Genomic DNA, 16,599 nt, shown 5'->3' with positions numbered 1-16,599 from the left:
TACACAGCTGATCCAAGTAATCATCAAGCCAGTGATAAATTGAGGTGCTTTAGTACTGGACTGGAACAAAAAGGACTGGAGTTTAAAAAAAACACTGCCGTGGAGAGCAATACGGTACTGTAGGCCTACCTGTAGAAGTCGGACTCGAGCAGTGTGAGCTGCCGGGCGATCTCAATGGGGTGGAGGGTCATGAGGTCAAACTGGTCTGTCTGGCCCGACTTGCTGAGGTGCCACTCGATGAGCGGTGGCGAGCTCTCGAAGGTGATGTTGTGGCTGGGCCCATTGGCCTGTGCTTGCTTCTTCCTCTGGATGATCTTGGTAATGGACTCCACCCACTTCTTCATGGCCTTGCCTGGGAGGGGTCACAGAGAGGGAGGTTGTCACTCAGAGAAGAGAAGTGGAGGAGAGATACGAGAGAGGAAAATAAGAAAAAAAGAGAGGAGAAAATACAAGACAAAAAGAGAGGATATGCAACGAAAGAAGAGAAAGTCCTTGCCCCGATTCATCCACACATACCTCGCACCAATGCAATGAACTCCTCCAGACACTTGAGTAACTGACAGTCCCGCTCAAAGTCATAGAAGTGGTGCTCCACCCAGTGGCGACATACATTCAGTACCCTGCAGGAAGAGCGAGTAGGTCAAAACCAGTTAAGATACCAGTTACAGACCAGCAAGAGAGCGCTAACTACAAATCCTGACCTAAAAACTAAATAAATCTGCCCCTGACTTAGGAAGTTAAACCAACTCCTAAGAGACTGGAAGAGAGATTAGTTGACTGATAAGAGACCAGAGAGCCACAGCTAGAAATGAAAATGGGATGCACTTCACAGAGATACAGTTGAAGTCAGGAGTTTACATACACTTAGGTTGGAGTCATTAAAACTTGTTTTTCAACCACTCCACAAATTTCTTGTTAACAAACTATAGTTTTGGCAAGTCGGTTTAGACATCTACTTTGTGCATGACAAGTAATTTTTCCAACAATTGTTTACAGACAGATTATTTCACTTATAATTCACTGTATCACAATTCCAGTGGGTCAGAAGTTTACATACACTAAGTTGACTGTGCCTTTAAACAGCTTGGAAAATTGCAGAAAAGGATGTCATGGCTTCAGAAGCTTCTGATAGGCTGATTGACATCATTCGAGTCAATTGGAGGTGTACCTGTGGATGTATTTCTAGGCCTACCTTCAAACTCAGTGCCTCTTTCCTTGACATCATGGGAAAAATCAAAAGAAATCAGCCAAGACCTCAGAAAAACAAATGTAGACCTCCACAAGTCTGGTTCATCCTTGGGAGCAATTTCCAAATGCCTGAAGGTACCATGTTCATCTGTACAAACAATAGTACGCAAGTATAAATACCATGGGACCACGCAGCCATCATACCTCTCAGGAAGGAGACGCATTCTGTCTCCTAGAGATGAACGTACTTTGGTGTGAAAAGTGCAAATCAATCCCAGAACAGCAGCAAAGGACCTTGTGAAGATGCTTGAGGAAACGGGTACAAAAGTATCTATATCCACATTAAACGAGTCCTATATCGACATAACCTAAAAGGCCGCTCAGCAAGGAAGAAGCCACTGCTCCAAAACCGCCATAAAAAAGCCAGACTACGGTTTGCAACTGCACATGGGGACAAAGATCATACATTTTGGAGAAATGTCCTCTGGTCTGATGAAACAAAAATAGAACTGTTTCGCCATAATGACCATCGTTATGTTTGGAGGAAAAAGGGAGAGGCTTAGAAGCCTTTAGAACACCATCCCAACCGTGAAGCACGGGGGTGGCAGCATCATGTTGTGGGGGTGCTTTCCTGCAGGAGGGACTGGTGCACTTCACAAAATAGATGGCATCATGAAAGGAAATGATGTCGTTATATTAAAGCAACATCTCAAAACATCAGTCAGGAAGTTAAAGCTTGGTTGCAAATAGGTCTTCCAAATGGACAATGACCCCAAGCATACTTCCAAAGTTGTCGCAAAATGGCTTAAGGACAACAAAGTCCAGGTATTGGAGTGGCCATCACAAGCCCTGACCTCAATCCTATAGAAAACTTGTGGCCAGAACTGAAAAGGTGTGTGCGAGCATGGAGGCCTACAAACCTGACTCAGTTACACCAGCTCTGTCAGGAGGAATGGGCCAAAATTCACCCAACTTATTGTGGGAAGCTTGTGGAAGGCTACCCGAAACGTTTGACCCAAGTTAAACAATTTAAAGGCAATGCTACCAAATACCAATTGAGTGTACGTAAACTTCTGACCCACTGAGAATGTGATGAAAGAAATAAAAGCTGAAATAAATCACTCTCTCTACTATTATTCTGACATTTCACATTCTTAAAATAAAGTGGTGATCCTAACTGACCTAAGACAGGGAATTTTTACTAGGATTAAATGTCAGGAATTGTGAAAAACTGAGTTTAAATGTGTATGTAAACTTCCGACTTCAACTGTAGGTGGGAAGGGTTGAGGGTAGCTGAAGGCTGGGACCAAAAAAACAAAAAAAGATAGCTAATTTAAAATATACTATCTATGTAGTATGTATAACCTGAAGTTTAAGCTTAAGTATTGTTGTCCATTAGTTTACTCCAATGATGGGAGGGGTGTAAGGGTTAGGGGAAAATAATAAAGTAGGAAAATATATATAAAAAATATATATTTACAAAAAAATATATACAATGCATTCTGAAAGTATTCAGACCCTTGACTTTCCCACCCCCAAAAAATTCACAGCAAAAACAGGTTTCTAGAAATGTTTGCAAATTTATAAAAAATGTAAAACTGAAATTTCACATTTACATAAGTATTCAGACCCTTCACTCGGTATTTTGTTGAAGCACCTTTGGCAATGATTACAGCCTCAAGTCTTCCTGGTTATGACACTACAAGCTTGGCATACCTGTATTTGCACACCTATAGTTTCTCCCATTCTTCTCTGCAGATCTTCTCAAGCTCTGTCAGGTTGGATGGGGAGCGTTGCTGCACAGCTATTTTCAGGTCTCTCCAGAGATGTTCGATTGGGTTCAAGTCCGGGCTCTGGCTAGGCCACTCCAGGACATTCAGAGTCACTCTTGCGTTGTCTTGGCTGTGTGCTTAGGGTTGTTGTCCTGTTGGAAGATTAACTTTCACCCCAGTCTGAGGTCCTGAGCGCTCTGGAGCAGGTTTTCATCAAGGATCTCTCTGTTCTTTGCTCCATTCACTTTCCCTCGATCCTGGCTAGTCTCCCAGTCACTGCCGCTGAAAAATACCATGCTTCACCATAGGGATGGTGCCAGGTTTCCTCCAGACATGAAGCTTGGCATGCAGGTTAAAGAGTTCAATCTTGGTTTTATCAGTTCAGAGAATCTTGTTTCTCATGGTCTGAGAGTCATTTAGGTGCCTTTTGGCAAACTCCAAGCGGGCTGTCATGCGCCTTTTACTGAGTGGTGGCTTCCGTCTGGCCAGTCTACCATAAGGGCCTGATTGGTGGAGTTCTGCAGAGATGGCGGTCCTTCTGGAAGGTTCCCATCTCCATAGAGGAACTCTGGAGCTCTGTCAGAGTGACCATCGGGTTCTTAGTCACCCACCTGACCACGGCCTTTCTCCCCTGATTGCTCAGTTTGGCCGGGCAGCCAACTCTAGGAAGAGTGTTGGTGGTTCCAAACTTCTTCCATTTAAGAAAGGAGGCCACTGTGTTGTAGGGGACCTTCAACGCTGCAAACATTTTTTGGTACCCTTCCCCAGGAAGAGTCCGAGACACGGAGCTCTACAGACAATTCCTTCGACCTCATGGCTTTGTTTTTGCTCTGACATGCACTGTCAACTGTGGGACCTTACATAGACAAGTGTGTGCCTTTCCAAATCATGTTCAATCAATTGAATGTACCACAGGTGGACTTAAATCAAGTTGTAGAAACATCTCAAGGATGAGCAATGGAAACAAGATGCACCTGAGCTCAATTTAGAGTCTCGTAGCAAAGGGTCTGAATACTTATGTAAATAAGGTATGTCTGTTTTTATTTGTAATAAATAAGCAAAAAATTCTAAACCCGCTTTGTCATTATGCGGTATCATGTGTAAATTGATGAGGATTTTTACATTAAAAAAAAATCTATTTTAGAATAGGGCTGTAACGTAACAAAAAGTGGAAAAGGGGAAGGGATCTGAATACTTCCGAACGCACAGCATATGGAGCATTAAAAAAAATATATGTAAAAAACGTAAAGAGTGCATGCTTTTGTTTCAGCCCAGCATTGAAAAAGTTTGAAACCTTTCTCTGCTAATCAGGACAGACTACCTTCCGAGTGTACCACAAGAAAACCAGGATGTACTGTTGACCCCTAGGTCAAGTTCCTTAGGCACCAAAATGAAAGAAAACAGACAGGGGCTACCTCGACTTGTCCAAGAATAACTGTTTTTTTTGTCGAATGTTTTCTGTTATAGTCCCTAATGAACACAACCTCTGGAATTAGGTGTGGTAAATGGAGAGGGGTGCAGAGGTACCTGAGTTGGACTGGCTGGACAAACTCCTTGCGAAATCGTTTGAGTTCGGCGCTGAGAGGTTGGTCTCCGTTCTCTATGGCCATCTGGTCCGCCTCTGTGGGCTTCGGCTCGGGAATTTCAAACCTGGAAGGTTCCAGAAAACAAAATCACAACCGAGAAGACACAGCAGTGTGGAATCTGGGATACACCTTTAACCAGACAGTCGAGGTTCCAGACTGGAATATGTTCCGGGATTCTTTCGATGGCATTGAGGAGTACAACATCAGTCACTGGCTTTAGCAATAAGTGCATCGAGGACGTCGTCCCCACAGTGACTGTACGCACATACCCCAACCAGAAGCCATGGATTACAGGCAACATCCGCACTGAGCTAAAGGGTAGAGCTGCCGCTTTCAAGGAGCAGGAGACTAATCTGGACGCTTACAAGAAATCCCACTATGCCCTCCGACGAACCATCAAACAGGCAAAGCATCAATACAGGACTAAGATCGAATCGTACTACACCGGCTCTGACACTTGTTGGATGTGGCAGGGCTTGAAAACTATTACGGACTACAAAGGGAAGCACAGCCGAGAGCTCCCCAGTGACACAAGACTACCAGAGGAGCTAAATTACTTCTATGCTCGCATAGAGGCAAGTAACACTGAAACATGCATGAGAGCATCAGCTGTTCCGGGTGACTGTGTGATCACGCTCTCCGCAGCCGATGTGAGTAAGACCTTTAGACAGGTCAACATTCACAAGGCCGCAGGGCCAGACGGATTACCAGGACGTGTACTCCGAGCATGCACTGACAAACTAGCAAGTGTCTTCACTGACATTTTCAACCTCTACCTGTGAGAATGTAATACCATCATGTTTCAAGCAGACCACCATAGTCCCTGTGCCCAAAAACACTAAGGTAACCTGCCTAAATGACTACCGACCTGTAGCACTCACGTCTGTAGCCATGAAATGCTTTGCAAGGCTGGTCATGGCTCACATCAACACCATTATCTTAGAAACCCTAGACCCACTCCAATTTGCATACCGCACCAACAGACCCACAGATGATGCAATCTCTATTGGACTCCACACTGCCCTTTCACACTTGGACAAAAGGAACACCTATGAGAGAATGCTATTCATTGAATACAGCTCAGCATTCAACACCATAGTGCCCTCAAAGTTCATCACTAAGCTATGGACCCTGGGACTAAACACCTCCCTCTGAAACTGGATAATGGAATTCCTGAGGGACATCTCGCAGGTGGTAAGGGCAGGTAACAACACATCCGCCACGTTGATCCTCAACAAGGGGGCCCCTCAGGGGTGCATTCTCAGTCCCCTCCTGTACTCCCTGTTCACTCATGACTGCACGGCCAGGTATGACTCCAACACCATCATTAAGTTTGTTGATGACACAACAATGGTAGGCCTGATCACCGACAACGATGAGACAGGCTATAGGGAAGAGTTCAGAGACCTGACTGTGTGGTGCCAGGACAACAACCTCTCCTTCAATGGGATCAAGACAAAGGAGATGATCGTGGACTACAGGAAAATGAGGACTGAGCACGCCCACATTCTCATTGACTGGGCTGTAGTGGAGCAGGTTGAGAGCTTCAAGTTCCTTGGCGTCCACATCAGCAACAAACTAACATGGTCCAAGCACACCAAGACAGTCGTGAAGAGGGCACGACAAAACCTATTCCCCCTCAGGAGACTGAAAAGATTTGGCATGGGTCCTCAGATACTCAAAAGGTTCTACAGCTGCACCATCGAGAGCATCCTCACGGGTTGCATCACAGCCTGTTATGGCAACTGCTCGGCCTCTGACCGCAAGGCACTACAGAGGGTAGTGCATACGGCCCAGTACATCATTGGGCCCAAGCTTCCTGCCATCCAGGACCTCTATACCAGGCGGTGTCAGAGGAAGGCCCTAAAAATCATCAAAGACTCTAGCCACCCTAGTCATAGACTGTTCTTTCTGCTACCGCACGGAAAGCAGTTCCGGAGCGCCAAGTCTAGGTCCAAGAGGCTTCTAAACAGCTTCTACCACCAAGCCATAAGACTCCTGACCAGCTAATCAAATGGCTACCCAGACTATTTGCATTGTGTCCCCCCCCCTCTGTTACACTGCTGCTACTCTCTGGTTATTATCTATGCATAGTCACTTTAACTCTACCTACATATACATGTTACCTTGACTAACCCTCACACATTCATGTGCCCCCGCACATTCACCTCAAACAGTGAGTAAAGGTGTGTTTTTTATTGAGAATGACAATGGTTCCTCAATGTATATTTAAAAAAAAATCCATCTCTCCCCCTTTCAATAACCACTCAGCATGAAAGGGAAAAATGTAATGCTCTGTCTGATCCAGTGAAAACGTCATAAAATACCTGATTACTTCTTATCCCTACAGATGTGTCCCAAGCTCACTGGCTCAGGAAACTCTGAGGGCCCAGACTATTACAATGTTGCAAGTTTGCTAGCACGAAAGCGTCGGTGTATCCAGTTGACCTCACCTCTCCATAAGAAGACCCAGCAGCTCCTGAGGTTTACAGAAGGACCTGTAGGTTGTTAGAAATGTTCGGACGAAATTTGGATCTGCAAGAAGGAAAAACAAGGGGATTGTCAGCCATTTTGTTAATCAATCATTCTCAGCAGTGTGCAAGTAGCTATTGTTCTTTCATGACTTTGCGGTGATGACTTGTATTAAATTCGCTACTGTTTGCTAGCTAGATATCTTATAACTATTAAGTTAACAGTCTAAGATATGCTAACCAATGTCATGTTTATTAGGCACCAAACAGAACAGACAAATAAAATGTCAAACATTCCCTAGTGAACATGACCCAGGTCTGTGTGTATATTAGGAGTGCTGATACTGTGGTTATGCGGGAGAACAGGACCGTTAGCTAGTGGTTCACATGTTGGATCTGTCCAAGCCCTTTCACCGGGGTCTGGCTGGGGTTGGCGGGCAGTGGTGGGGGGGAGACAATAGCTGCCTCAGTGTGGATTTACAAACAATCGGCCTGAAACTATTTCAGCCAGGAAACAGACGCTGCTCTGACGCACGCAGCTGCCACTCCACCACACACGCTTGAAAATAGATCACTCGCCTGCCCTCCCCACCACCGACATACACACTGCAGTATTTCTACTAGGCATTGATCACAAATACAAGTATAGGACAAGTCAACAACATTATTTGGGTATGACATAACAGAATATTAACTTATAAAGGTTCGATTTTCACTGGGTAGTTACTTTAAAGTTATCTTCCTGCAATTCTACGCATTTTGCAATGGGGCAGAGAGATATTGGCAGTTTTATTGCCAATTTCCTGCAATTCTACACATTTTGCCTTGGCTTATGTTGTGCTCTTATGCTATCTGAGTGACTCAAACTTTATAACAAAATGTATTTTAGACAGTTATTCTGGTGGTTGTTAGTTCTCAAAGATGATCTTATTAAAAAAATATACAGCTCCATTATCTTTTCTACATACTTTATATCTGGCTTTAAACGTTTAAGTTCACACTGAAAACGTTTTAACACCCCAAACCTTAGTTATCACACACACACACGAAAAAGTATGTGAACCTTTTGGAATTACCTGGATTTCAGCATCTTCCTCTTAGTCACAACAATAGACAAACAGTCTGCTTAAACTAATAACACACAAACAATTATACGTTTTCATGTCTTTATTGAACACAATGTGTAAGCATTCACAGTGTAGGTTGGAAAAAGTATGTGAACCCCAAGGCTAATGACTTCTCCAAAAGCTAATTGGAGTCAGGAGTCAGCTAACCTGGAGTCCAATCAACGAGACGAGAGTGGAGTTCTTGGTTAGAGCTGCCTTTCCCTATAAAAAACACTCAAAACATTGGAGTTTGCTATTCACAAGAAGCATTGCCTGATGTGAACCATGCCTCGAACAAAGAGATCTCAGAAGACCTAAGATTAAGAATTGTTGACTTGCATACATCTGGAAAGGGTTACAAAAGTAACACTAAAAGCCTTGATGTTCATCAGTCCACAGTAAGACAAATTGTCTATAAATGGAGAAAGTTCAGCACTGTTGCTACTCTCCCTAGGAGTGGCTGTCCTGCAAAGATGACTGCAAGAGCACAGTGCAGAATGCTCAATGAGGTTAAGAAGAATCCTGGAGTGTCAGCTAGACTTACAGAAATCTCTGGAACATGCTAACATCTCTGATGACGAGTCTAGAATACGTAAAACACTAAACAAGAATGGTGTTCATGGGAGGACACCACAGAAGAAGCCACTGATGTAAAAAAAAAACATTGCTGCACGTCTGAAGTTTGCAAAAGACCACCTGGATGTTCCATAGCGCTTTTGGCAAAATATTCTGTGGACAGATGAAACTACAGTTGAGTTGTTTGGAAGGAACACACAACACTATGTGTGGAGAAAAAAAAGGCACAGCACACCAACATCAAAACCTCATCCCAACTGTAAAGTATGGTGGAGGGAGCATCATGGTTTGGGGCTGCTTTACTGCCTCAGGACCTGGACAGCTTGCTATCACCGACGGAAAAATGAATTCCCAAGTTGATCAAGACATTTTGCAGGAGAATGTAAGGCTATCCGCCAATTGAAGCGCAACAGAAGTAGGGTGATGCAACAGGACAACGACCCAAAAAACAGAAGTAACTCAACAACAGAATGGCTTCAACAGAAGAAAAGAGCGGTTCACACCAGACATCCTAAGAATATTGCTGAACTGAAACAGTTTTGTAAAGATGAATGGTTAAAAATTCATCCTGACCATTGTGCAGGTCTGATCCACAACTACAGAAAATGTTTGGTTGAGTTTATTGCTGCCAAAGTAGGGTCAACCAGTTATTAAATCCAAGGGTTCACATACGTTTTACACCCTACACTGTGAATGCTTACACATTGTGTTCAATAAAGACATGAAAACGTATAATTGTTTGTGTGTTATTAGTTTAAGCAGACTGTGTATGTCTGTTGTTGTGACTTAGATGAAGATCAGATCAAATTTTATGACCAATTTATGCAGAAATCCAGGTAATTCCAAAAAGGTTTTCATACTTTTTCTTGCCACTATACACACACACAGGACCAGTCGAATGTTGACACCTACTCATTCAAGGGTTTTTATTTTTTACATTGTAGAACAATAGTGAAGACATCATAAGTATGAAATAACACATATGGAATCATGTAGTAACCAAAAAAAGTGTTAAAATCTAAATATTGGCCTCCCGAGTGGCACAGTGGTCTAAGGCACTGCATCACAGTGCTAGCTGTGCCACTAGAGTTCCTGGTTTGAGTCCAGGCTCTGTCGCAGCTGGCCGCGACCGGGAGACCCATGGGGCAGCGCACAATTGGCTCAGCGTCGTCCGGGTTTGGGGAGGGTTTGGCTGGCAGGGATGTTCTTGTCTCATCGCGCACTAGCGACTCCTGTGGCGGGCCGGGCGCAGTGCTCGCTGACACGGTCGCCAGGTGTACGGTGTTTCCGGCTTAAGCGGGCATTGTGTCAAGAAGCAGTGCGGCTTGGCTGGGTTGTGTTTCGGGGAACGCACGGCTCTCAACCTTCGCCTCTCCTGAGTCGATAAGGGAGTTGCAGCGATGGAACAAGACTAACTACCAATTGGATACCACGAAATTGGGGAGAAAAAAGGATATAAAAAACACACATATACAGTGGGGAGAACAAGTATTTGATACACTGCCGATCTTGCAGGTTTTCCTACTTACAAAGCATGTAGAGGTCTGTCATTTTTATCATAGGTACACTTCAACTGTGAGAGACGGAATCTAAAACAAAAATCCAGAAAATCTCATTGTATGATTTTTAAGTAATGAATTTGCATTTTATTGCATGACATAAGTATTTGATCACCTACCAACCAATAAGAATTCCGGCTCTCACAGACCTGTTAGTTTTTCTTTAAGAAGCCCTCCTGTTCTCCACTCATTACCTGTATTAACTGCACCTGTTTGAACTCGTTACCTGTATAAAAGACACCTGTCCACACACTCAATCAAACAGACTCCACAATGGCCAAGACCAGAGAGCTGTGTAAGGACATCAGGGATATAATTGTAGACCTGCACAAGGCTGGGATGGGCTACAGGACAATAGGCAAGCAGCTTGGTGAGAAGGCAACAACTGTTGGCGCAATTATTAGAAAATGGAAGAAGTTCAAGATGACGGTCAATCACCCTCGGTCTGGGGCTCCATGCAAGATCTCACCTCGTGGGGCATCAATGATCATGAGGAAGGTGAGGGATCAGCCCAGAACTACACGGCAGGACCTGGTCAATGACCTGAAGAGAGCTGGGACCACAGTCTCAAAGAAAACCATTAGTAACACACTACGCCGTCATGGATTAAAATCCTGCAGCGCACGCAAGGTCCCCCTGCTCAAGCCAGGGCATGTCCAGGCCCGTCTGAAGTTTGCCAATGACCATCTGGATGATCCAAAGGAGGAATGGGAGAAGGTCATGTAGTCTGATGAGACAAAAATAGAGCTTTTTGGTCTAAACTCCACTCGCCTTGTTTGGAGGAAGAATAAGGATGGGTACCATCCCAACCGTGAAGCATGGAGGTGGAAACATCATTCTTTGGGGATGCTTTTCTGCAAAGGGGACAGGACGACTGCACCGTATTGAAGGGAGGATGGATGGGGCCATGTATCGCGAGATCTTGGCCAACAACCTCCTTCCCTCAGTAAGAGCATTGAAGATGGGTCGTGGCTGGGTCTTCCAGCATGACAACGACCCAAAACACACAGCCAGGGCAACTAAGGAGTGGCTCTGTAAGAAGTATCTCAAGGTCCTGGAGTGGCCTAGCCAGTCTCCAGACCTGAACCCAATAGAAAATCTTTGGAGGGAGCTGAAAGTCCGTATTGCCCAGCGACAGCCCCGAAACCTGAAGGATCTGGAGAAGGTCTGTATGGAGTAGTGGGCCAAAATCGCTGCTGCAGTGTGTGCAAACCTGGTCAAGAACTACAGGAAACATATGATCTCTGTAATTGCAAACAAAGGTTTTTGTACCAAATATTAAGTTCTGCTTTTCTGATGTATCAAATACTTATGTCATGCAATAAAATGCAAATTAATTACTTAAAAATCATACAATGTGATTTTCTGGATTTTTGTTTTAGATTCCGTCTCTCACAGTTGAAGTGTACATATGATAAAAATTGCAGACCTCTACATGCTTTGTAAGTAGGAAAACCTGCAAAATTGGCAGTGTTTCAAATACTTGTTCTCCCCACTGTATACAAAAAATATATAGATTTTAGATTCTTCAAAGCAGCCACCCTTTGCCTTGACAGCTTTGCACACTCTTGGCATTCTCTCAACCAGCTCACGAGGTAGTCACCTGGAATTAAATTCAATTAACAGGTGTGCCTTGTTAAAGTTAATTTGTGGAATTTCTTTCCATCTTAATGCGTTTCAGCCAATCAGTTGTTTTGTGACAAAGTAGGGGTGGTATACAGAAGATAACCCTATTTGGTAAAAGACCAAGTCCATATTATGGCAAGAACAGCTCAAATAAGCAAAGAGAAATGACAGTCCATTACTTTAAGACATGAAGGCCAGTCAGTTTCTTCCAAGTGCAGTCGCAAAAACCATCAAGCGCTATGCTGAAACTGGCTCTCATGAGGACCGCCACAGGAAAGGAAGACCCAGAGTTACCTCTGCTGCAGAGGATAAGTTCATTAGAGTTACCAGCCTCAGATTGCAGCCCAAATAAATGCTTCAGAGTTCAAGTAACAGACACATAAACATAAACTGTTCAGAGGAGACTGTGTAAATCAGGCCTTCATGGTCAAATTGCTGCAAAGAAGCCACTACTAAAGGACACCAATAAGAAGAAGAGACTTGCTTGGGCCAAGAAACACAAGCAATGGACATTAGACAGGTGGAAATCTGTCCTTTGGTCTGATGGGTCCACATTGGAGATTTCTGGTTCCAACCACGTGTCTTTGTGAGACGCAGAGTAGGTGAACGGATGATCTCTGCATGTGTGGTTCCAACCGTGAAGCATGGAGGAGGAGGTGTGATGGTGCTTTGTTGGTGGCACTGTTTTTGATTTATTTAGAATTTAAGGCACACTTAACCAGCATGGCTACCACAGCATTTTGCAGCGATACGCCATCCCATCTGGTTTGCGCTTCGTGGGACTATCATTTGTTTTTCAGCAGGACAATGACCCAACACACCTCCAGGCTGTGTAAGAACTATTTGACCAAGAAGGAGTGATGGAGTGCTGCATCAGATGTACTGGCCTCCACAATCACCCGACCTCAACCCAATTGAGATTGTTTGGGATGAGTTGGACCGCAGAGTGATGGAAAAGCAGCCAACAAGCGCTCAGCGTATGTGGGAACTCCTTCAAGACTGTTGGAAAAGCATTCCTCATAAAACTGGTTGAGAGAATGCCAAGAGTGCAAAGCTGTCATCAAAGCAAAGGGTGGCTACTTTGAAGAATCTCAAATATATTTTCATTTGTTTAACACTTTTTTGGTTACTATATGATTCCATATGTGTTATTCAATAGTTTTGATGTCTTCACTACTATTCTACAATGTAGAAAATAGTACAAATAAAGAAAAACCCTTGAATGAGTAGGTGTCCAAACTTTTGAGTTGTGTTGAGTCAGTATAAATGTGTGTGCATGTTATGTGTGTGTGAGCAAATGGTCTCTCTCACACACACGATAAGTATTCAGACCCCTTGACTTTTTCCACATTTTGTTACATTACAGCCTTATTCTAAAATGGATTACATAAAAATAGTTCCTCAATCTACACACAATACCCCATAATGACAAAGCAAAAGCTAGGTTTTTAGAAATGTTAACAAATGTATTACAAATAAAAAACAGAAATACCTTATTTACATAAGTATTCAGACCCTTTGCTATGAGACTCTAAATTGAGCTCAGGTGCATCTTGTTTCCATTGATCATCTTTGAGATGTTTCTACAACTTTATTTAAGTCCACCTGTGGTAAATTCAATTGATTGGACATGATTTGGAAAGGCACACACCTGTCTATATAAGGTCTCACAGTTGACAGTGCATGTCAGAGCAATACCAAGCCATGAGGTCGAAGGAATTGTCTGTAGAGCTCCGAGACAGGATTGTGTCGAGAAACAGATCTATGGAAGGGTACCAAAACATTTCTGCAGCATTGACGGTCCAAAAGAACACACTGGCTGTCATCATTCTTAAATGGTAGAAGTTTGGAACCACCAACACTCTTCCTAGAGTTGGCCGCCCAGCATGAACCCTCATGGTCACTCTGACAGAGCTCCAGAGTTCCTCTGTGGAGATGGGAGAACATTCCAGAAGGACAGCCATCTCTGCAGCACTCCACCAATCAGGCCTTTATGGTAGAGTGGCCAGGCGGAAGCCACTCCTCAGTAAAAAAGGCACATGAGAGCCCACTTGGATTTTGCCAAAAGGCACCTAAAGGACTCTGACCATGAGAAACAAGATTCTCTGGTCTGATAAAACCAAGAATGAACTCTTTGGCCTAAATGCCAAGTGTCACATCTGGACGAAGCCCGGCACTATCCCTACGGTGAAGCATGGTGGAGGCAGTATCATGCTGCGGGGATGGTTTTCAGCGGCAGAGACTGGGAAACTTGTCAGGATGAAGGGAAAGATGAACAGAGCAAAGTACAGAGAGATCCTTGATGAAAACCGGCTCCAGAGCGCTCAGGACCGTAGACTGGTGCAAATGTTCACCTTCCAACAGGACAACAACGCTAAGCACAAAGCCAAGACAACACATGAGTGGCTTCGGGACAAGTCTCTGAATGTTCTTGAATGGCCCAGCCATAGCCCGGACTTCAACCCGATCGAACATCTCTGAAGAGACCTGAAAATAGCTGTGCAGCGACGCTCCCCATCCAACCTGGCAGAGCTTGAGAGGATCTGCAGAGAAGAAATGGGAGAAACTCCCCAAATACAGGTGTGTCAAGCTTGTAGAGTCCTACCCAAGAAGACTGACTTGCCAAGTTAAATAAAGGTTAAATAAAATTAAAATAAATTACTCGAGGCTGTATCGCTGCCAAAGGTGCTTTAACAAAGTACTGAGTAAAGGGTCTGAATACTTACATAAATGTGATCAGTTTATTTTTAATAGATTTAATCAATTTTAGAATGAGGCTGTAACGTAACAAAATGTGGAAAAAGTCAAGGGGTATGAATACTTTCCGAATGCACTATATTAAATATCATTTGAAAGGTAATTTCATGTCCTTTCAGAACCACTTGTCAAACAAAGTTTAAAATATATCAGGGTTTCCTCTTTAATGGCTTACAGGTCATTCTGATATGCAGTGGTGTAAAGTACTTAAGTAAAAATATCTGGGATATCTGTACTTTATTTTACTATTCATATTTTTGCCAACTTCTACTTCACTACATTCCTAAAGAAAAGAATGTGCTTTTTACATTATTTTTTACATACATTTTCCCTGACACCCTAAAGTACTACATTTTGACAGGAAAATGGTATCAAGAGAACATCCCTGGTCATCCCTACTGCCTCTGAACTGGAGGACTCACTAAATGCTTTGTTTGTAAATGATGTCTGAGTGTTGGAGTGTGCCCCTGGCTATCCATCAATAAAAAACAGAAAAATAAGTATTGTGCCGTCTGGTTTGCTTAATATACGGAACTTGAAATGGTTTATACTTTTACTTTTGATACTTAAGTACATTTTAGCAGTTCCATCTACTTTTGATACTGAAGTATATTTAAAACCAAATACTTTTAGACTTTTACTCAAGTAGTATTTTACTGGGTGACTTTCACTTTTACTTGAGTCCTTTTCTGTGGTATCAAGTATAACAATTGAGTACTTTTTCCAACACTGCTGCGATGTACCATAGAGGTCAATGGTCAAAGTTCTGTTTACCTGAACATTCCTGAAAATGTGTCTGAATCTCTAAGCTTTCCAATGATACAAGATTAAAGAGTACAAGTGAGCAATACTGATATTGTTTGCCATAGGGTAAAACCCCTATGGGAAAAATTGATGGGACGGAGGGATGAAAGACAACACGCAGAAAGCTACCATTGCTGCACTGCTATCACACATTTTCCAACTCTAGGGACATAGACCTTCAAATAAAATCACCATGAGACATCGCCGTCCCAAGTGAGCCCGACCGACCCTTCTGCCTCATGGACTATATGGATTCTTGATGACAATTTATGGCAAAAACAGAAGCGTAGATCCTTGCAAATTGTAATGCAGATAGTCAGGACAGAGAGACAAGAGAGAAAGCGTGCGTTGTCCCTCCCCTGCTGTCTCCTGGGTGGGAGCAGGGTGTGTGTCCAGGCATGGGGTGCATCGCACAGAAAGCACCTTTTTCCCCTTCAAATTACCCTGGCCACACAGACACACTTTTTCCTCAAAAGGCTCATTTCCCTTGGCTTATTTGGAAATCAGTGGCACACAGACGGTTGAAAACTAAAAAGGAAAAGTGTGGCCTAAATTTACACCCTACCCTTTATTCGGGGGAGGAAGTTTACACAGGGGTGTGAGCTGGACAGTCCACCCATACGAGGAATGTTCTCTTCTGGCCTTGTATTGTGCTGCATTAACCTTGGGCCAGTGTTTTTTAAACTCCAGTCCTTCACTACTCCCCAACAGCACACAGGTTTGGTGTAGCCCAGGACAAGCACACCTGAATCAACTCGTCAACTAATCATCAAGCACTTGGGTGAGTTGAATCAGGTGTGCGTCAACAGAAATGTGTACAGTCTGGGGGTACTCACTTACCACAGTTGAGAAACCCCGCTCTAGACTTCCAGACACAAACAAGATGAAACCCAAACTTGTGTAAGAGTTCAGAAAGGCTTCCGTGCGAAACAAAGGAAAACATGTGTCTTTAAGAAGATTTTATACAACACCTGCATGACATTGCATAACAACGCATAGAAACAGAACACATTTCAAAAGCGCTTGACCTAAATGTTTTGCTCCCCGGATTACCAGAGCCCACATCCACTTGGGACTTTGAGCGATTGAATTTGGTGATTTATTTCCCCAAAATGACATCATGACTTTTAATTAATGAAGAGCTTATTAGTCCA

At 43.5% G+C, this 16,599-nt stretch overlaps 1 protein-coding gene across 2 annotated transcripts in view; it reads right to left on the bottom strand.

Moving 5' to 3' along the window:
- LOC120032369 (son of sevenless homolog 1-like) overlaps positions 1-16,599 on the bottom strand; it is an 86,289-nt gene that overhangs the window by 20,180 nt on the left and 49,510 nt on the right. For both annotated transcript variants that reach the window (XM_038978419.1, XM_038978420.1), the window contains exons 11-14: positions 7,000-7,081; positions 4,488-4,610; positions 517-620; positions 130-352 (exon numbers count right to left, since the gene is read on the bottom strand). In XM_038978419.1, the coding sequence (XP_038834347.1) occupies positions 130-352; positions 517-620; positions 4,488-4,610; positions 7,000-7,081 (532 nt within the window). The remainder of the gene's footprint in view (positions 1-129; positions 353-516; positions 621-4,487; positions 4,611-6,999; positions 7,082-16,599) is intronic.

The sequence above is a fragment of the Salvelinus namaycush genome, chromosome 39 (genome assembly GCF_016432855.1).
Source record: "Salvelinus namaycush isolate Seneca chromosome 39, SaNama_1.0, whole genome shotgun sequence".
Lineage (NCBI taxonomy): Eukaryota > Metazoa > Chordata > Actinopteri > Salmoniformes > Salmonidae > Salvelinus > Salvelinus namaycush.
Note: the sequence above shows the minus strand (reverse complement) of the source record. Positions and strands in the feature narration are given on the sequence as shown.